Here is a 22,561-nt window from a genome sequence, read left to right as displayed (position 1 = left end):
CTGACACAACGCGCCCGCACCACGTACCGTACCTATTTGGTAGCTGCCCTCCGGGGGAGAAAAGTTCACCGATTTGCGTTTTCCAGTGTTGCGATCCGCACAGTCAAAGTTTGGCTCTGATTCGTGTTCTTTTCGCCTTTCGTTTGCACTATTCCAAGGCACCTTGTTCGCCTCTGCACTTCGTTCTCACTTTTGCTCATCGCTGTCAGGACTGTCTCGCTGCATGTACGACAAGAGCAAATGTATTTGACAGGAAAAATTTCACTGCAGTAGGTATCTGCACCAGGTCAAAGAGCTTATGGGTGGAAGAAACAGTCGCATGTAGAACAAAAATGGCGTCACTGAAGAAAGTGGCAAAATAAATATTATCTGCACTTCTTGGTGTGTATATATACTACACACTTAGAAAAAATCATGTAAATTTAGGTGCTCTGATACTGTCATGTACGCGCATAAATTTTAACATAACATTGAGTCATAACAGACGCAACATTCAGCTCAATCAAAGGTGTTTTTCGTCGAGTAATGAACTTTTTCGGTCTCGGAGCTCTTAATTTTACATGACATGACAAACCTTTTTTCTTTAACGTCAAAGATGGATTCCGTCACTTGTAAAATTAGTTATTTCTAATTGTGTACATTTTACTGTGTTGTGAACATGATTTGATGCATATTACTTCTCGGACAAAGCTATTTTGCATTGTTCCGTTTGTTTACTGTTTGGATTTATGTTATGTTCCGTTTGATTATTTTACAGAATGCTGATTTGAGCTTGATTTAGGCCGTAGGGGAAGACGGGGTAAGACCACCGACCAACCGACATGAATGACCATAGCAAAAACAATAAAATTTCTGATCAAAGCACACTACTGACATCTGGCTCCGTGTTCGCGGGAAATATTTAGCTAAGCCATGAACCCGCTTGTAAAAGTTATGAATTGGTTCGTGTCTGATCTATTCTGGACACATTATTTTTATCTAGATAAAAATATACTATGGTTTTGACAGCTCGGATCACTGCACATTTAAATAGGCCGTTTACGATTTTCGGGCATAAGGCAGAATCAAGTGTCGGTTGCTTATGCAATGGTGCTTGGTGTGGTCTTGCGTTTTTCTTTGTTGCCCCGTACAACCTCTATCACGCTGATATATTTTTCTGTTGCTGCGATGAGCAACTTCTTTGTGTGGTGTTAAAGAAGACTGTCCGAAAATACATGACCTTGATTATGCGTGGAGTGCGTTCTTTTGTACGTAAGAGCTAGAAGAGCGTTATCAGTGATTGCGGTGGTTCAAGGAAAACTAAATAAAGCATTTCTGAAAACATGACGCTGCAAAGTCTCTAGGCCAATCGGGTGAGATCTTTCCATTTTATCTATTTATATTTTTTTTTTGTCACTGATTTATCAAATGCTCTATATTGACGAATAGAGTTGCCAAATAATTCGCCCTCCCACTAACACAACTCTTTCCTTCCTGTGACACCTATGAAGGTAGTATGGGTTCCCTGCACCTTCTTAAGTAGATGTTGGATTAACTTTCCCTCCCTTCCCTTGCGATTGTAAGGATGTGGCCAGGTGTATAATGCGATGCTTGTATTGTAGATTTTATTTTCGTGTGGGGAAAATCACTAATCCCAAGTGATATTTTCTGCGTCAACACTCGATATTTTCTGCAAAACGTATTAGTTGACCATTATATAGCCACCCACGATTTGTACAATCGCATATGCTATGCTATGCTATGCTATGCTAAGGCAGAATCAAGTGTCATGCCGGTTTGTCGGTGGTAAGACCGCCATCCTAAGCAATACATGTAGCAATACATGCAGACTTAGAAAAACTCATGTAAATTTAGGTGCTCTGAAAGTGACATATTTGAGCGTCAATTTTGACATAAATTTTAGTCATAACAGACGCAAAATATAGACTAATCCAACGTAATTTTCGTCGAGCAACGAACTTTTCAGTCTCGAAGCACTAAATATTAAATGACATGTTTGTTTACGTCTCATCTTTTATGTCAAAGATTTATTCCGTCACATGTAAAATTAGTTATTTCTAAGTGTATGTGTAAAAAAATTCACATTTTGCTACGCTACAAATGAATAACCGTTAATGGGCAAAAATGATATAATTAACCGAATTATCTATTTTTTTTTATGTTTTTCTCCGATTTTCGGAACGATCAAAAAAGTCTAGTTCTTTTACAGGCGAGGTAAGAAGGACCATCATCGGGGTAAGACAGACCATGTCGAGTTGTTCCTATGACCATCTCCTTATACCTCCACATGTCAAATTTGGTTCCACCAATTTCTGTATCATTTGTATGGGAGCTCCCCCCCCCCGCAACAGAGGGAGGAGGGTGGTCTCGAACAATAATAAGAACCTTTCCCAGCCCTAAAAACCCCTGCATACAAATTTTCACGCCGATCGGTTCAGTAGTTTCCGAGTCTATAAGGGTCTGTCTGTCTGAAATTCATTTTTATATATGTAGATATAGAAGATTGCAATATCTTTCGTGAAGCTCTCATAGCACCGGAATGTTTGTTTACATTACTCAAAAGGTACACGGTAAGAAAAAGTACCCAAAATTGAGTTCCTTTCACTCATCACGTGGCTTCCGTGGGGCTAGGTAAAATTAAGTTAAAGAAGAAAACTCAATTTTAAGTAATCCTGATCATATATTCACGTTCACCAAGTTGACAAAAAAATAATAAGACGGAGCAGACTGGAACCGAACCATGGACGTTGAGATTACGGGGCCCGTGTGTTGACCACTCGTCTATCAACGCTTGTGAAAAGGAAATGGTTAAAGGCGCATAAGAGCAACCTCAATGAAAATAAACTTATATTTAAGTTCATTTATTATTACTCAATAGTTGAGTAAATTTTAACCAACGCCGCTTTTCTGATTCACTCAACGGCGGACCTCAAATGATAGAACCCAACGTTGAGTTTTTTTTAACTTAATTTTGAGTATTTTTTTCTTACCGTGCAGCCAATTTGACAGTTCAATAGATAAACTTGGCTTCACTATTGGCTTGACTCTTTATACACCGAATCTAACTCCAACAAGTACGCTGGCCACCATGCACATCAAAAAACATTCTTTTGTTGCCCCACAGAAAAGTATTGAAAATCTAGATTTTATACGTTGCGGTTATTGAAAATCATTTCTGTGGATAAAACTGCCATGCGCGGGGAAACATTGCGGTGATATATTTCCCCCCGTTTTATTAATCAAATGGCAGTTTGCTACTTTATCAAGCAGTGTTGCAATTTTTCAATTTCAATTCACAAATACCTTTGAATATGAGCGCATTACAAAATCACCATCGGCCTAATTTGCGCACCCCTTTTTTCCTTGATTTTTTTCTCGTCGATTTTGTTTTCCGTGGTGAGCACCAATGCTACCGACGCCAGGGAAGCAGCTCCCACACCTGAACCCTACCCCTATCGACCCATCAACTCATGAGCCTGGGACCAACGGCTTTGCTTCCCAGAGATGTTATGCCTCAAAACATTCCGGCGGCGCCGACTGGGATTGAACCCAGGCCTGCTGGGGTGAGAGGTTATCACGCTAACCACTACACCACCGGTGCTGCTAATTGTGCACCCCTCGATAAAGAAAACAACGGGCTGTTTTGATGGAGTCATTTTGCTCTTGCCAAAGTTATCTTCATTTTGAATTCATGCCTTAGACGTTGAATCGAATTGAATGGTACTGTCAATATCAACATCAAAAAGACGCTGTTGATACTGAATGTTTGAAATATGATTTTCATTGTGCTCGTTTTGTAGCTGAAAATGTTCAATATTAGGGTGATAAATGATCCGAAATCATTGGTGCGTGAGCATGCGAGTAATTTTATGCATTTTATTGCCTTCTAATTTATTCCAAACAGCTCAGATAGAAAATCAATTCAGGAAGAAAAACGTCAGAAGAGTCTAATACGTGAACAATGACTTTCAATAACGATTTTGCTCGTCTCACATCACATCCACGCAAAATAATTTCACCATCTGATAAATCAAACTTTGTCCCATCAGATGGCGTTGTTAATTTGCGTGGATGCGTGAGACATCAACGTTTAAAGTATTTGTTTTAACATCCCGAGATAAATCTTAGTCACATGCTTTGTCCTGCTACAGAAAGTTTCTATAACTTGTTTTTATGTAAATTTATATAGAAAAAAATATATTTTCATTGTACTTTTCAGGACAGACATGTTAGACAACGCTGGGAAAAAAAAATAATTTACAGTTCAAATTATCCATCTATTAATGACCTTAAAAACGATAGATAGCTTGTACTATTGACACTAGTTACTGCCAGATGTGGGGCATATCTATACATCTATATAGATGTATATGCAACGAAATTCTGAGACGCCCCCGCCGACGCTTCCACCAACGTATTTTTGTATATACAAAAATACGTTGGTGGAAGCGTCGGCGGGGGCGTCTCAGAATTTCGTTGCTTGACCGCTGTTTCTCGCTACCAGTGCTGTAAATGTTCATAACATTCGATTGAAGATGAACCAATACAACCATTGAATCAATTATGTGAAAACGAATTCTCACATGACCAAACTTTGAAGAGCCCCTTTCTCATTCGAACCTCATCATCACTGTCAGTTGAGTCACTCACTATCATTTGATATACGACAGTGGAGTATGAAAGAAACCCAGCAAAATGGTCCCGAACATACATGTCGACCCGGGTTTAGACCAATGTCGATGTTGACTCAATATCGTGTTGTTGTCGGTTCAATTGTGGGTTTATGTCGGGTCAACATCGGGTTGGGGTTTGGTAAAAGTCAGGTTGGCGTCGGGTTGGCTTAGCTTTTTCGCCGGAATGTCAACCAGAGCTCCGTTTATGTGTAGGTTACACTCAATTGAATGATATCAAGCATTTCTCAAATGAGAATGATCCATGCCTTCGTAAAATGACTAAGCAACTTATATCACCCATTCGAAGGAGGTCCCCTTTGATAGCGGATAGCTGCTTTTGTCATTTTCATCAAAAATGTTCAATTGATTTTGAGAATATACAGCACTGCTCGCGACGTGTATGATGGTGTTCCAGTGGGCCGGCGATATTGCCCAGATTGGTTGATTTCGTTTAAACTTTAATGAACTTCATAATATGGCATGAATTGAAAGTAGACATGATTTTCTTTGATTTCAGAAGAATATAATAGTCGTCCCTTATTACAGATGTCACTGTCAACTTATCACTCAAGGCCTGTGCCTTTGAACTGCTGTAGTCTAGCGGAACTATCAACCTACCCTCTTCAAAACTTTCTCTAGTTACTAAATTATCACATTATCATTATCATGTTGATATTAGTATAGTGTTACCAACGAACTCTGATACTCTTTTATTTAACAAATCCATAGATGTCATAGATAAAAGAGATATTATAAACTTTGCTGCTAAACTTTAACTGAAATGGTTATGAAACTTTACATGAACGTTTGTGTGATTAAGTTTTAACCTTAAGTATGTATTATGGTTTTTTGGAAGTGAACCAGATAATAACAGATAATGGGTTGTTAAGAACTCTCATACATTTTTGGGAATGGAATTTACGGGAACCTTTTTATTTGTGATTTGAGAACTTTAATGGTAATGGTTATGGTAGTCAGTCGCGTCTATAGATAGTTTTGTAAAATCGATCAACTTTATGTGGATTACCAATTCGCGATAAAGTACGTAAAGTTGACCGATAATACAAAACCTTGCATGGAGTTTACTGACTACCATAATCATTACCATTAAAGTTCTCAAACCATAAGTAAAAAGGATCTAATATAGCCCTCTTTCCGAAAACAACTATTATGAATGGTACTGGTTTTTAACAACCCATTATTTGTAAGGTTCACTTCCAAAAAACATAAAACATAAGGTAAAAACTTTATCACACAAACATCCATGTACAGTTTCATAACAGTTGAAGTTTAGAAAGGTTATACACAATTTTTAACCATTTTCGGTAAGGACAAGTTAAGATTCGCGTTTATGCGGGAATGCTCATATGTTTTTTATGCCTTAAATGAGTAGGGAAATACATGCCTTTTGTCAGGAGGAATTATCGATCCTCTTTTTCTTACAACAAATAACTTTGAGAGAAAAGCATAAAGTCACTGAAATTTAGTGCCAGAAATGGTTATCAATTTTTTTTTATTTGAGAACACCCATACTTTTGACCATTTCACGGAATGAAAAGATTGTCAGTTGGATTTTTCTATAAATATTACCATATTCGAGATAATTGGGTTTAAACACCAGTTTTCAATGTACCAACAAAAATGGCGGACGCGTGACCTGAGACCTTAAGCAGGGTAACCAATTGCCTCGGAGAAGCAAAAGTTCGCTGCGCTATTGCTTCGGTACTGCGTAGCAATTAGCGCAGTAAGGGCTTCATATTTTTGAGGGTGCCCTGGTACTCCACAAGCTCCATTAGCAATTAGATTTTTGTTAGACGCCCCTAACCATTCATTCATGGCACGGTAGGCTAAAGGCCGCATGACACCGTGAATTAGGGGCCACCTGTGTTATAGACTGCTACCATCGGAATAGGTGGTCTGTAGAGCTATTCTTAGTAGGTCTTAATAGCCACTACCGACACTAATTGAAGGGATTTCATAGAAATTTCGCCAAAATTGTTGGAGCTCAGTGATTTTGATAGAAGTTCTGGGAATTACTCTGGGAAAACCTGAGCTTAGTTTTCTCAGGTTTGCTTAAATTCAGATTAATTTTTCAAAACATTAGGGATTGATTTGGTAATTTACTGGTAGTTTTGGAAACTTTGTTTTGCCCACGAATGTTTAAGAAATCGTTCAAAGCTTTTTTGAATTTTGAGGAAAGTCAATTATGTTATGAGACAACTAAAAAAAAATATAGTGTTTGGAAAATGCTGAAGGAACTTTAAGGAATAAAAAATAATTTCAAGAAGTAAAGATAAGAAGACTTTGAAGATGTTCATGGAATATTTAAGAAATTTTCGGGTTTTTGTTGTACGGAAGATGCCACCTTAGCCACCTGTAGAGTGTATGTATGGTGCTAATCATCGTGCAGCAGCGAAAAAGCGCAAATGTTTTGCAACATACCATATCATCTAGATACTTCACCATTTGAAACAATGTCATTTTGTTATGACTTTAAGAGGCACATACGCGTAATGTCGTCCTAAATGCCCCTAATTTGGGCCCATAAATAAATTCAACAATCGACTAAATTTCAATAGCGACCAAAAATATCGATAAGTATATACCGTCCCAATAACGCGTTCAACTAGGTAAAATTGATAAATAGCAGATTTTTAGCCTAATCTAATGCCTTGTTCAGACTGGAGAGTTATAAAATGTTATAACGGTTAACAAATAATTGCAACACAGAGACCACCATCAAGATAGCGCTATAACATGTTATAACTCTGAATTCTGAACGTACTATAAGATCCAACATTATACCCATTTCCCCTATATTATAAAATTTGCTGTTGGAGAAATCAAAACCTTGTTTGTTTCTGAGGCGAACCAATTGGAAATTACTTTTCCAGCATGCATTTGATGATTGGCAGTCGATTGCGGAACAGAGACCATCGTTAAAAAGAAAAATGGCTACTCAACTTTTAATAAGTATTAATTTAATAAGTACATTAATCATCATTTAAACTAAATTTTTAAATTGCATGCTTGAAGAAGCGGTTTAGATCTTTACGAACCTTTGGTTGACAGACAGGAGAAGACAGTCCAGAATGCACCTGTGAGGTTAAACTTCCAATTACCATTTGTCATAAGGAACTATCCAATAATTACGTAAGCAAAAGGAGGAGAGGGTGTTAAAAAATGATATCTGTTTTCACACATGAGAGGGAGTGGTCTCTGAAACATCTTAGCATGAAGAAGTCATTTAACAGACCATTCAAATATTGGATTTAAGATTTTACAAAAGGTTTTTTTTTTATATTGCCAAGTCTTACAATGAGGGGAGGGAGGTTTTAAAAAAACGTAATGAACGACCCCTAAATTATTAAATGAACCTCCTTTTCATATCAAATGTCTAAAAGTGTGTATTTTGAAGTTACTCAATGGTTGACTTGTTGCTCTCGTTTATCAGCATATCATAAATGATTTACTAGATAAAAATTAAACAAACACGAAGCACTGTGCTAATTCTACGCTATAAAGCATTGAAACAATGGTTAATACATTATTCATGTCGTTTTTTAACGTTCCATTGATGCACCCTCAGAGAACCCTTGCCATAGTGCACTTCAACAAAAAAGCCTATCCTTCCGGCGATGCTGACTCGTTTCCACTTTCCTGTAAAAGCAGATTTCTGGCAGGTTGTTTATTCAGAGAAACCCAAAGAGTTTACTCTTGACTTATTGTACCTACACATTAAACGTTTACAAGAATCTGAACACTTGAATGCACACACAAGGAGTGCTCCCTCGAGTGGACAGTTTGTCACTGCACACTTCCAACGATACCCCGTAGCTATATTTTCAGAAAGTGTCTGCTTTTCGCTCCCTTTCTTTTACACCTACCAGAGGTTGGTTACGTTTTACCACGTTTTTTGCCGTATTCCGTGAGCTGTAAGCTGTCACATTGAAATGAATGCCAACAGAAGTTTACACAAATTACTGCAAAGACAGTCACACTGTATCTTCATTGAACTGAAGGCCACTAAAATATTGAATAGCTTGTTGCAGGTAATCAAAATAAGCGAAACCTCCAAAGCATCAAGAAATGACGGCAAGTTTTGAAAGTAGGATTGATAAGAACAGTAAACCATTTTATCATATCTAAACTTTCTGTGTATTATTTTTATTCGATGGATTTTAATTTCTCAAAGTATATACTGTTTGTTTCAGATTCACGAATCTTAGGAGAAACTGGACACATTTGATCCCCCACGAATTCCAGAATTTTTTTTTCTTATATGTTTGCACAAAGTTATGCTGAAATTTGCATCAGATTGTGGAATGTATATATTGTTGAGATCAATTCGTATGTTATTACTCCCTAACACTATTCTTTAGACAGCAGCATGCACATTCTTGTTAACTTTTTGGATATCCTACAAAAGTGTCAATTTTTCAAAGCTAAATAAGTAGCAGTAGCATCAAAAATAATCATTGAATTGGTGCTATTTCTGTTCATCGTTTGTTCAGTTTGATTTGAAGTTGAAAACTCAGTAAGGAGAGACTTGATTCACCAAGGATTAAACAAACTTAGTCCTGAGATGTGTATAAAATAAAAATAAAGCTCTCTTTGGAGACGCAAGAATTGACACACATTTGATCCCGGAAATTAACATTCAAATGCATATCATAAAAAGGGATCAAGTTTCTCCTAATTCTTAAATCTGTGTTTCCTGGCAATTTTCAGAAATTTGAACTTTTAGAAATGTATGCATCATTTCTAGAGAAAATTCAAAAAATCGTATGAAAAGTCCATGAGTTCACTCTTCTTAAACATAAAAAATAAGTCCAAAGAGGATTAAGTCTCCCTCAATTTTTCAAAATTCATTTTAGGTAATCTTTCAGAAAAAAAAGTTTACTTACTGTCAGATTTTATGTATCACTGTAGAAGCTTAAGAGTATTCATAAAGTTACATAAGATATTACCCTGTATGCCTGTGCAAAAACCGCGTCAAGTTTCGGTTTTTCCGCTGAGATATATACAAAATTAAAACAGAGGATCAAGGGTCTTCACTCCGACTTATAGTTTTTTAATGATTAAATTCACCAGATAGTTATCCGAACAGCAGTGATAGAAGAAGTAAACTGTATTTGCATAAATCAGTGCCAACATTTCAAAGGGGCGTAATTGCATTTGTAAACAATGGCTTTAGCCGTCGATTTCTAGCAAATAAAAGCTCACTCATGAACATTAATTACACCAACAGGAAGAGGAATGTTTCCTCTACCAGCTAGCATTGTTAATTTGGAGGAGTGAGCTTTTATTTGCGGGAAATTTACGGCTAAAGCCATTGTTTACAAAAGCAATTACGCCCCTTTGAAATGTTGGCACTGAACTGATGATCAACAATCATTTCTTTCTAGTGTATCTCAAAATTGAGCGTAAAACAGCTGTACGAGCTTAATATAAAAAGCTAGATTTTCAAATTTATGGCTACTGGCTCATCAAACATTTCAGTATAATGTTGGGCACACTGCATCCTAGCAAGAAGTACGGTCGGCTTGTGTTGCGCTCCGTTGTTTTGGAAGTTTTCTCGCTATTCGCTGGTGTATATTATCAGTTTTTTCTCACTTAGTGTTTCCTGGCAAAGTCAAATGGCAAATTAATTTGAAAGTGAGTTTTTTTCTGAGAAGAAGTGTGTTTTTCGGCATTATTGGAAGATAAGAATAATCCATGCGATTGGAAATTCGCAAACCAATTAGTGCATCATCGCTGCGTGGTCACGCATACCTGCTCACGTATCATCATCATCGAGTGTGAGGACCCGTCTCTACATCTACATCGTTCATAAATCGTCGTGCGCCTGTGTGCGCTGAGTACCGAGCCTCGATCAAGTGCACCACAACAAAGGTCATCCACGCTGCGCGTCGCTTCCCAGCCATCTGCACCCAAAAAAATTATCACATATCTAATGGATGAAATCCATGTGAATTTCACATAGCTTTCCTGTGATCACATAGCAGCAAATCTCACCACAAAATCACATGAATATTATGAGGCCGATGAAATTCATATGAAAAATCACATACAATTAATGTGACCGCATAAATTTTATGTGTAATTCAGATGAATTCCATTAATTTTGATTATGGTTGAAAATCATGTGCGTTTCCAATGGGAGCTACAAGAAAAGTTTTTTCGGTGTGTGTAAACGCATACACTGCAAAGAATCTCCTTCTTATGGTCTCTCGTCGTGCCCGGTGTACAAACAACGCGGGGAGAAACTAGAACGTTCACTTAAGGAACGTTCCCGGCAGTTTTTTGCAGAAATGCTTAAGGCAGTCACGCCATCGACCAACGAAAAAAAATCCCTTTTCTCTCTTGTCAGATGACGAGACTGACTGTGACTTGGCTGAGGAGGGAACTTCTTTCAGTTTGCCGGAAGGTTCTGCATAGAAACGGAAAGCGCATCCGTTCGCTGAAAGTTGCAAATCAAGAACCCCAAATTAGCTTGCCCAAATCAAGGAGTGGTGGAAAAAAGGAGACTTCTACTCCTCCTGGATTCCGCAGAACTGACTACACCAAAGATTTTTCACCTCTCCCGGGGACATCTAAAAACCCGGATGCCCCAATTTTCAGAACAGAAGCCCCCTTCTTCATCTGGGTTGTTCTCATTTGATAACATTGTAGACGGTATCCTCAAGTATCTCGATATTTATGATTCTCTGAAAAGCATTGTTCTGGCAATGCTTCCTACTGTGAAGACACTCTTGGAGCAATTGACATTGAAGTGGCCCCTCCTTGCAGCAATCATTTCCTTCGATGGATAATTTTCCAAACAAGGTCGGGGATTTGATCACTGTTCTGCAGTGGAATTGTCGAAGTTTTCTTCCTAAATTAGAATCGCTTAAGTTTTTAGTTCACAATAATGATTGTGATGCATTTGCTCTTTGTGAAACTTGGCTCTCTTCAGATATCGATCTTCCTTTTTATGATTTCAACATTATTCGACTGGATCGTGAGGATTCGCGGGGAGAAGGGGTACTTTTGGGGATCCAAAAGTGCCATCCCTTCTATAGAGTGAATCTTCCATAATTTCCAGGTATGTATTGAAGTTGTCGCATGTCAGGCTAAGAGCCTTTGTATTGCTTCTGTATATATCCCTCCTAGAGCCGTTGTTAATCGAAAACAACTTTCAGATATATGTTCAATACTTCCTGCTCCACGGTTGATCATGGGAGATTTTAATTCCCATGGTACAGGCTGGGGGGAACTGTATGATGACAACCGTTCTACTTTGATATATGACCTCTGTGACAACTTCAATATGTCAATTCTTAATAATGGAGAAGTAACACGTTTGGCTGGTCCATCCTCCAATGGAAGTAAATTAGACCTCACACTTTGCTCTAACTCATTATCGTTGGATTGCCCGAGAAATGTGATCCAGGATCCCCACGGTAGTGATCGACAAATCGCCAACGATGAATTTTTCTTCATTTATCGTCAACAGTCGCTCGCCAGCTGGCAGAATAAATGGAGTGAAGGGAGTTTGGGACAATGGCTATATTCGATCATCCCTAAGGTGTCGAAGAGTCCTTGGTTCAAAGGGTTGGACTTGGGTTGAGACTTCATTCGTGTGATGTTTAGCCTCATGTCCAATCACTATTCTTTAAACTCTCACTTGTTCCGTGTTGGGCTGGGGGACAGCAATCTCTGTGAATGTGGACAAGGTTACCAAGACGCAGATCACATTATTTGGTCTTGTGCTGAGCATCGTGGAGTCAGATCTGAGCTGTACGATTCCCTTCGGGCTCGAGGTAGACAACCTAATGTTCCAGTTCGGGATGTTTTGGCTAGACGCGATCTGGAGTTTATGAAACTCATAAAACATATATGAAGAATATTAACCTTAGATTGTAGGTTTGATTAACTTTGTGTTTAGTTTGTATTTTGTGTGTTTGTTTTTTTTTTAGTTTTTGTTTTTGTTATAATATAGAGCTGATAACAAGTTGAATAGGAATAAGTTCATGTTTTAGACATAGTGAAATCTCCTCCTCCCTCTCCCCATCCATAAAATTGTAAATCTCCACTAACCTGGAGACGACCGCGAGTATTCGGTTCAATCCCTGAAACTCCAGATTTAAGATAAGGATTAAGTATGTACAACGGAAATGATAATTTAGCTCTGTAAAGTTTATTCAATTGATCCTGTACAAATAAATGAATTAATAAAAAAAAAATATGTGGGCAAGCAGTTATTCCTCCATTTATAAGCCCACCGCTATTTCCACCATATGAGCTGATTTTCTGTAGATTACTAATTTATGGTTCATACTAGTCACATGCAAAACGATTTGAGGTCAGCCATGAAACAACGGTGGATACCACTTACCGCATACATGGAGGGATTACTTTATGTCCAATACATGAGACGGTAGCTAAACATTCGGATTTTTTTTTCTCTATTACAGCCATACCCAAAGAACCATCATGTTCACTAATACAAAAAGTGCACTATAATGCTGATATAATGCCGCGAGTACACTTGTTTGACAAACTATGTGCGTGAATATTATTTGTATAATAAATTATGAGCACATCCATGGAGACACTTGTATAGGTTTTGGATGTGCTCATAATTTTTTATACAAATAATGTTCATAGTTTGTCGTAAAAATAAACGAGGGTGGATTTTATGCGATAGTTAAAATACAGATTTTTTTTCTGTTTCTGTTTTTCTTTTCAGTTTAAATAAACATCGACAAGTTAAATTTAAAAAAAAAATGAAATGTATGGAAACTGTTAATAAATTGAACTGCATTCACATGCCACAGAAAACACGACAGGTCATAAGTATTTAAACAAGCACGATTCTTGAGGAAGATCCCAACCAGCAACCGAAAAGCCGGAGCGAGTTAATTGAAGTTCGTTCGATACTGCTCAAGGCTACTGAGTCAAAATCTGAAATCTTAATCCTACCAATTCAGTCTAATACGTTCAAGTTAAGTTAAATATTTTAAAATGGTGTTCGATCAAAAATAATATCAAAATATTTTTTATTATATGAGTAAAGTGGGATTAAACAGTGGGGTAAAAGTACGATTCAGCAAGTTTGCTAACTGAATGACAGTTCTTGATAAGTTTTGCCACTATAAATACCCATGATAATGAAAAGAACATAATGAAACCACTTGTTTGTGCCACGATATTCCCAAAACTTGATAAAGAACGAAATGGCTCGAAGATAGTGGTTCTTGGCTTTTGTCACATTCATGATTGTTAAGAGTTGAAAAAAAAAACACAAACTAGACTGACTACCCGAACAAAGTCGGTTAACAAAATGAAAGCAAAACGATATTAAAGTGTGCAGTTCCTATCATAATGAAAACTCATTTTGATTTCAAATGTCGCGACATAAGTCTGATATCATATTGTGCTTTCATTATGCAGTCAAGACTTTTTAAATGAAAGCAACTTAACTTGAAGTTCTGCTGTTAACGTCTTGTTTAAAATTTAATTGAAGTTCATCTGTCGTTGAACTAATGATTATTGTTTATTTGTTTTGTTTAACACATTTTAGATCATTCGAGACTTGCCCGGGGTGAGATTTGAGCCCAAGTCTTTCAGCGTGAGAAGCATGAATGCTAACCATTAACTCCAGGCCCGTATTCAGTTAAACATTATGAATGCAAAATCAGTAATCAAATTGATTTCATTCAAAGCAGGATTAGTTTTCCGTTTGCTTCAACAGTGTAAAATTTTGCTCTCATTTTTGCTGTGTTAACCGTTAAGTCAACCAAAATGAGATCAACTGGAGTATTCAAAATAAGTTACATCATAACAGCAAATTTTGATTTCAATTTGATCTCCAGCTTTGCTCGGGTAGATGAACCATTCAAAATAACCTATCTGGTTATTTGGGTTGAAATGTATGGAGAAATAACATTCCTTCACTCTTTTGGTCATAGAACTGGTTCAGCAAACTCGATTAAGCTTAGAATTTCAGCTCATTTTGCTTGAACTATAAAGAACAACTTTGCTCAAGACTGTATTACGATTGAATTTAGTATTATTTTTCATTAATTGAATTTATATGGGCTTTTTGTTCTGGTATTGCAACAGGTAGTGCAACGTATCAGCTAGATTACCACTCACAAAATAAAAGTTCATATTTTTCACAGACCTACATCTAGACTCATGTATTTAGGTAGATGACCTAAAGTTTAAGCTGTTTTTAACATTCACGGACCGGCGCTTTTGGTTTAATTTTTATACAGGGGATTTTGTGCAAATGTTCCTAAACAAAATGCTCATATACATTTAGAGACGAACATCTCGATAAAACTAACTGGATTCATGATGCAGTCATTAACAACGTTTTAATCATTTAATCGAAAATCTGATCAAATCGAGAATAAGGAAACTTTTTTAATGATCGAAAGATTGTAGGGGTATCATTTTTTTTCCAAATTCTCAATACAAAACTCAAACTAAACGTACTCCCTTTGGTCAGCCCCCTTTTAGAACATATTTACGAATGTTCTATATTTGGAATTACGGATATAAAAGTCTGACACGTGGAGCGGCAAACAAAATCAATTAATTGCTGTATAAGACATGTGAGTGTAATCCTGTGTGGGTATTTGTGACGTTTGGTGTGTAGGGTAAGATGGGGCTAAGTGATCCCTCGGGGCAAGATTACTTTTTGCAAATTTTGAATTTTCAATATATGTTCGTAGCAAATTCCCAAAAATATATTTAAAATGCATTAAAAATTTGTAAAAAGTCATCTTGATCCGCGGATGCATCTTGCACTATACTGTTATGAATGAAATCGGGAAATTGAAAGAAACTAATGCTTAGTATGCTTTAAATCAAGTTTTAAATGATTTCATATGACTCGAAATTATACTTTTTATTATACTCCGTTAATGAATCTATCCTTTTGTTCCACCGTACTGTCAACTCAAAAATATGCAATAAATTTAAAAGCACTCACGAACGTAGCATCCATAGACAGCTTACCTGGATCGTCATCGTCCTCTGCCCAGTCTATCTGCGCCCGCGATTTGCCGGTAAAGTGTAGCAACAGCATCATCGTCACCAGTACCACCACACTCAGCATCGTTAGGTCGTGGCAGCTCCGTTTCCACATATTTTATTCAGAATAATTGCACCACTTCACTAAAAGCCAGCTTGCGCTAAATTAATTTTTAAGAGCTACTTTGAAACTCTTTTTTCTTCTTCTACTGCTTGCTTTTCCACTAGCTATTTTTTCCTCCTAGCCCTTTACTCTTCCTAACACTATCCTTTTTCGCAAATGGTTATTATTCCGTTCCAGCACTTTTAGTTCCACTATTACGAGACTACGGTCAACCGCTCGTTCAAATCACATTCAACGCTGAGAGCAATCCTTCGTCTCGAGTTTTTGCTTTTTGCCACTGTGGCAAACACCAGAATGAAAATGATTTAATTTTGCCACCTTTACCACTCATTATTTCATCTCTATATATGGGACTACTCTTGCAGGTCTCTCTTTTTTTCGTTGTGCACCCTTTGCTGGTGTATTATTCCTCGATTACTAGTTTTATGGATTTTCCGTTTTCAGTCAGATGCAGTTTTCCTGTACCTATGTAGAGGCGTCGGCACCGGGTATCGCGTGCAACGGTTTGTTTCGGCACAAAAAGCTTTTCTTCCAGACCGTCTTTTTTATGATACCTCTCTATCTAGTCGATATGATGGTCTCTGTTCATGAGAACAGGTGAAGTCACAGTGCCTGTAGAGACAATTATTCTGCCGAAATGTTTGCCATGGAAAGAGCCGCGATACAGTGGCCAACGAGTGGTCCGATGGGAACCGACTGGAAGTGTAGATTAAGCATTTCATAATCGCATCAGATCATCTGCCATACGGCTATCACCCGTTTCATGTGAGCGGGAAGCAAAGCTCTTTGGTTGCTGTCCGTTGGTTGGCCACGTTTGGTTTTCCAGACCACGGCAACTCTTCTGGGTTTTGGATCACTTCCTCACATTGGACGATGACGGTGGTGATTTTGGTGACAGTCCCGGACCGGACTACAATAAAAAGGCATAAATTCCATACACTTCACCACATTGAAAACCCGACAAAGTGGAAATAATTCCCAGCTTTTTGTTCGGTTTGGTCTTAGTCTTGTCTCTCGTTATCTGCTTTTCTCGTAGCTGACGGAAAAGTGTCGATTTAAACGTTGAAGAACGACAAGGATCCACGCGTTCCGTCACTTTTGATTCCGGGTTGGGTTCCACTGAAAAGACACAGAAAAAAGGACAAAAAATAAATGCAAATTTCCTTCCACTGCTACATACCGATGAAAACAGGAATAACGAAACGAATAAGATATCCGTAAGGTCATAAATATTGTTATTAGATTTATGTTTATTCAAAAGCATTATCAAGGAATGAAGTGGCTGCTGAAAGGAATTCCTAATGGGCTCGAACGACATACACAAAGAAGAGCAGCCACAAAGGCATCGCTTTCCAGCCGCCACAGCATCCCCCGGAGCCTACGAGTCTAAAAAATAAGAAGAAGAAGATGTCAAGTGCATTTATAAAGACGCCAAATAAAACAGCAAAACGACGAGTGAAAAACCAACGAGTTGCTCTGCCGGAGGGTGATTGTGGATAAGATTCAAGGCGGAAGAGAGAGTGACAGCGGGATGAACAAAAAAGCCAAGAACCCCCAAAAAACCACCACAGGGCTAGGCAAATCTTGATCTGAATAAAATAAATATTTTGCTGTCCTATTGTCGTGCATTGAAGCAGACGTGGGAGTTTCCGATATGCCAAACGGGGCGCAACACGAGTGGGATAAAACCAAGCTCAACACGGGTTTAGCTGGTACCCCTCCCAATACTTGTTAGCTCCGTGTTTGCATTAATTCTAATTTTTCCGCTTGTTATTTATTCAGTGAATTGGGAACGTATGGATTCGGTTTTTTTATGTTGTTGATAGTAGAACATGCCGCTAGCGAGGATACACTTATGGTGAATTTTGAGCAGAAATTGATTGAGATCATCTCAAACAGTTGAAGTTGTGTAACGCGTAAAAAAAGGTTTGACATATCCGCCCATCAGGTATACTTCATTCGAATGATTTCCACAAGAAGATAATTTTTTATTACAAATTGTTATCCCTTCGAAGAAAAAAGAAGTAAAAATGTTCAAATCTACACCATACGACTCACGATTCTTTTTTTTTTATCTCAGTAAAATCCAAATAAAAGATACCTCGGTTTCTGCAGTAGAAACTTACCAACCTTATTTGCTCTAACGTACCTATCTAGCCTTTGTATTAAACAGTTCCAAAAGTTTGGTTAAATTTCTTTTAAATATTATGCACACATTAATGAAGCGTCACATATCCTACAATTTTACATCATATATCATGTAATTTTATATCTCAATAAAATTGTTGAAAACATGCTTGGCGTACGAAACGCAAGACTAAAATTTAACTATGTAAATCAATATACTGAGTTTCGACCAAAATGTAATAATTTCGTTCCAATTACCTTTAAACAAACCTTCTCTACACACTACGAAAAAGGCATGTAAATTTCGATGCCCTGAAACCGACACATGCAAGCGGCCCATATGACATAAGAAAGAAGAAAATCAATTCAATCACACGCAATTTTCATCGATCTGCACATGTTTCGGTATCGGAGCACTTAATTATACATGACTTGTTTGTGTATTTTTAAAAGGTTTTATTGCTCCAAAGTATACCTTTAATGTCCATCTTGAAGACAAATGTGAAAAAGTTGGGGTTAAGTCTATGTGAAATTTGAAAGAAAAAAGTCTGATGCGTGGAGACTCTCTGGAGATGCTGACTAAATGGGGAAAGCAGTGTATTTCAAAACAATTGATCCATCTATTTAGGCTAAATCCCAATTAACAAGAAAAATTATTTTTCCCTTTGGTTTGTTTTCCGTCAATCTTGTTTTCCGTGCTGAGCACCAATGCTACCGACGCCAGTGAGGCAGCTCCCACACCTGGACCCTACCTTTCGACCTATCAACTCATGAACCGGGGACCAACGGCTTTACTTCCCTTTACTTCGTGATCAGAGATGTTATGCCTCAGGACATCCCAAAGGCGCCGACTGGGATTGAACTCAGGCCTGCTGGGGTGAGAGATAATCACGCTTGCCACTACACCACCGGCGCCAACAAGAAAAAACTCTATCAAGTGAATGATGATAGTAATTTAATTGATGATTGCTAAACGTTGTGAACAATCTCAAGTGTACATACAAAAATTTATAATTTTTTTTAGAGCGCTCATATTTTCAAAACGTTTTGAAAAAGAGCATTGTTATTTATTGACATTGTTCTCCTTTTTCTCCAAAACTCAAGTAAAATTTCCCCTTTCCAACTTTTTGATTCGGATACCCTATATTGAACTCCCAGTGAAATGTCAAGAAAATAATCAAAACATACCCAAACATTGTCCGTGCACAGCTGGATATAACTTTATGGCAACAGATTTTAAGGATTAAATTGTAAACATTTACCATTATATTGTATTTGCTTACGCCACCTTATCTACATTCCTTCTCATCAACGATGTGTGGAAATGGGTAAGACAATTATATGGGATAAATTTGTCTTTAATTGACCCCTTCCTTCAGTGGACCACTAACGGACACTGAAAAAAGTTTTCATATAGTTTCCATTGGGAACGCACATGATATTTTTCCAACAACAAATTTAACATTCACATGATCACATGAATTCTATGTGATAAATCACATATTCCCAATTACGTGAAAGTTATGTGAAATTCTAATGGATATATTCCATCGGAAATGTGATTTATTTTTTGAGTGGATTAATGCAGTTTTATAGAGCAATAGGAGTGATTCACAGGTAACCTCCATCGAGAAAAGCTTTTTCCAAGTCATCTGCATCTAATTTATATAAAATGTTGCTCGAATACTATTTAAAACAAGGTGAAAATTAAATTTTAATAAAACTTAGCATTTTGATTCTGTGGAATTTTGTGGAACCTATCCAAATTTGCACTTCTAGTTTTCACACGTGTAAATATTAGAATCCATGTCAGTATTTCTATCACATTGGATTAGTTTCAGCGATGTTTCGAATTTCGAGTTACGTTTTATTCCACCAATACCTTCTATGAAACGCATACCCCTACATTTTAATGTGACGCACTCAAGGAGCTGTCAAATAAACAAATTGGACCCTTAGGGCACGAAATCTGATTCAGTCCTTTAGTGAATCATTTGTTTTTGATGATATTTAAGCATAATTTGAGACATTTCTTACTGTTTATGGACTACATTTAAGGTGATACTCTAAGGAAGCCTTAGCGTGAAACTTCAAAGGCACAAATGTCAGCTTCCACAAAACATACAAATTTGAAATTGCTACTCTCTATTTGTAGTAGCACAGCAAACAAGGAGTAGCAATTTCAAATTTGTATGCTTTGTGGAAGCTGACATTTGTGCCTTTAAAGTTTCACGCTAAGGCTTGATTAGAGTATCACCTTAATGTCATTCAACCCATCTATAATTTCTACCTTGTATCAAGCTGAATTCTTATGTTAAAGATGAATTTCTTCTTACCGGTCCATCATAGGATGTAAACAGTCCTATACACTGGCGTGCACAAAGTGGGGCAAGGTGGGGCAATTTCCCCACCTTTTATAAATAAGATTTTTATTTCCACATTCACAAAATTATGATATAAAATAAATTGATTTCTTTATAACTTGATTTGAAGGTAAAATTACTTCATTTCATAATATAAGGGCACTGAAAACCTTTTATTGCATCAACTCCTTTGAGATGGTGTCTGAAAATAGCACCATAAAGGTGTATGAAGGGTCAAACTTCAAACCACAGAGGTGCATACAAAAAATTTCTGATGTAATTTTTTTTCTAGGTGGCTCATGGAGAGTTAATAAAATAGGGTAAATTTAAGGTAGAGAAAATTCACCTTCACGGTGGTTAATCGAAAAAAAAAGCTTTTTATTTAATAGTTCTGGTGTAAAAATATAATATAATATATGATATTTTTGGAGAATACAGAGGAAATTCTTCTGAAATTTTAGGGGAATTTTAGTTCCAAGGTGTTCTGAGAAAAAAAAAATCAAAAATATTCCGAGAAGAATCTCAAAGATATTGAATTTCTAAGGGCAGCACCAAAATATTTCTGGAGAGAGTTCAAATAAAATTCTGTGGATAATTTCTAGTGCTTGCTGCAGATAGTAAGACAATTTCAAAAATAATACCGAGAAAATCAAATATTGAGTGAAATTTGAAAGGGATTTTAAGCGAAATTTCAAGCAAATTCTGAGGATAATTTCTAGCTTATTCCGGAAAAAAATTCTGAAACTCTAAAGGAATGTCAGTTCGAAGGTGTTCTGAGAAAAAATCATGAACAGTTCTAAGTATAATTCCACTGGACTTCTGAGAAGAACTTCAAAACTGCTCTTAGGATAGTTCTAAAAAAAATTGAGAGGAACCTCAGGGATATTGAATTCTGAAGACAGTTCCAACGGATTTCTGAGGAGAATTCCAAAAACTTTCTGCGAATTATTTCTAGTGAATCCTGCAGATAGTTCCAAGATAATTCCGAAAAGAATACCGAGAAAATTAAATTTTGAGTGACATTCCAAATGGATTTTCAGGAAAATTTCAAGGGAGTACCGATAATTTCTAGCTCATTCCGGGAATAATTTCTGGATAATACTGAGGAAATTCTTCTGAAATTCCAAGGAAATTTTATTTCCAAGGTGTTCTGAGTAATAGTCAAGAAGAGTTCTAAAAATAATTCCAGAGGACTTCTGAGAAGATTTTTAAAAGAGCGCATAGAGTTCTAAAAATTTCGAAAAGAACCTCAATGAATTCTAAGGTAGGACTTTTTTGCAACTGTACAAAGTTTAAATACAGCTTTTGGATTTCCTAATTTAAAAGTGGGTATAAGTTTGCCATTGAACCTTGGTGTATTGTTGTCTTACGAAGAATTCGTCTAAGACTCTGAAAATTTCTAGTCATTTTTTACCGTGGTTTAAAAGTTACAGCTGTTTATGTGCGTTGCAATAAGTTCGGGATTGTCCTCTATATCATCTTGAAAACATGTTGAATGTTCGGCATCCCGACTGGCGGTACTTAGGGACATGGTGGATATGCTTAATCCTTCGCAAAAGTCGTCATTCCGTTAACAATCCTGTACTCGCTTGTCAAAAAAGTTTTGTGCGCTTTTGTTCCAATCGTTACAAATGTTTTAAACCTTTTTAATGATCACATATAAGTCAAAAAAAAATTAAACTACGATTTTCGCTGAAAATGAACAAGTTCAACGTACTCGCAACGGTAATACTAAAGTGTTACTACAACAGCATATAATACCCCGTACTGACTAAGGCTTAAATCAAATAATATAGACTGTCTTGCAATGAGCAATCATACATAGGATTTCCAGTGAAAACTAGATGTATGAGTGTTCATTGCAAGACAACCTATATTACATGATATAAGCCATAGTCTGTTCGGGGTATAGAGTAACCTCTATGGTATAAGGGCTTACAAAACCTTGAAATAGTCAAAAAAAAAACTGTAAACATGCCTTCAAAATATACAAAAACGAACTGCACAAAATTTCAGAAAGGTAACTGAATAAAAGATGATACCAGTACCTTGAAGAACATATTTTCTTTGGTTTATAGGGTAGAGAACTACTTCGGTCTAATCGCCGATTTTGGGCCTATCGAGCAGAAAACTTAAAATAATTCCATGATTTCAGAGTTAACAAGTCAATAAGGCGTTTGGTACGATAATTTAGTTAATAAGCTACCGAATAAAGTCAATGAGAACACGTGATATGAAGGTTTGTA

The 22,561-nt window shown here is 37.0% G+C and overlaps 1 protein-coding gene across 1 annotated transcript in view; it reads right to left on the bottom strand.

Annotated features, from left to right (window-relative positions):
- The window catches only part of LOC135713230 (uncharacterized), a 444,518-nt gene that overhangs the window by 308,118 nt on the left and 113,839 nt on the right, over positions 1–22,561 (bottom strand). Inside the window, exon 2 of the mRNA XM_065236335.1 lies at positions 15,687–16,944. Within this exon, the coding sequence (XP_065092407.1) occupies positions 15,687–15,816 (130 nt within the window). The 5' untranslated portion in view covers positions 15,817–16,944. The remainder of the gene's footprint in view (positions 1–15,686; positions 16,945–22,561) is intronic.

The sequence above is a fragment of the Ochlerotatus camptorhynchus genome, unplaced genomic scaffold (genome assembly GCF_037179485.1).
Source record: "Ochlerotatus camptorhynchus isolate MF236.1 unplaced genomic scaffold, CSIRO-AGI_Acam_v1.1 ptg000548l, whole genome shotgun sequence".
Lineage (NCBI taxonomy): Eukaryota > Metazoa > Arthropoda > Insecta > Diptera > Culicidae > Ochlerotatus > Ochlerotatus camptorhynchus.
This window is presented reverse-complemented; position numbering and strand designations above follow the sequence as displayed.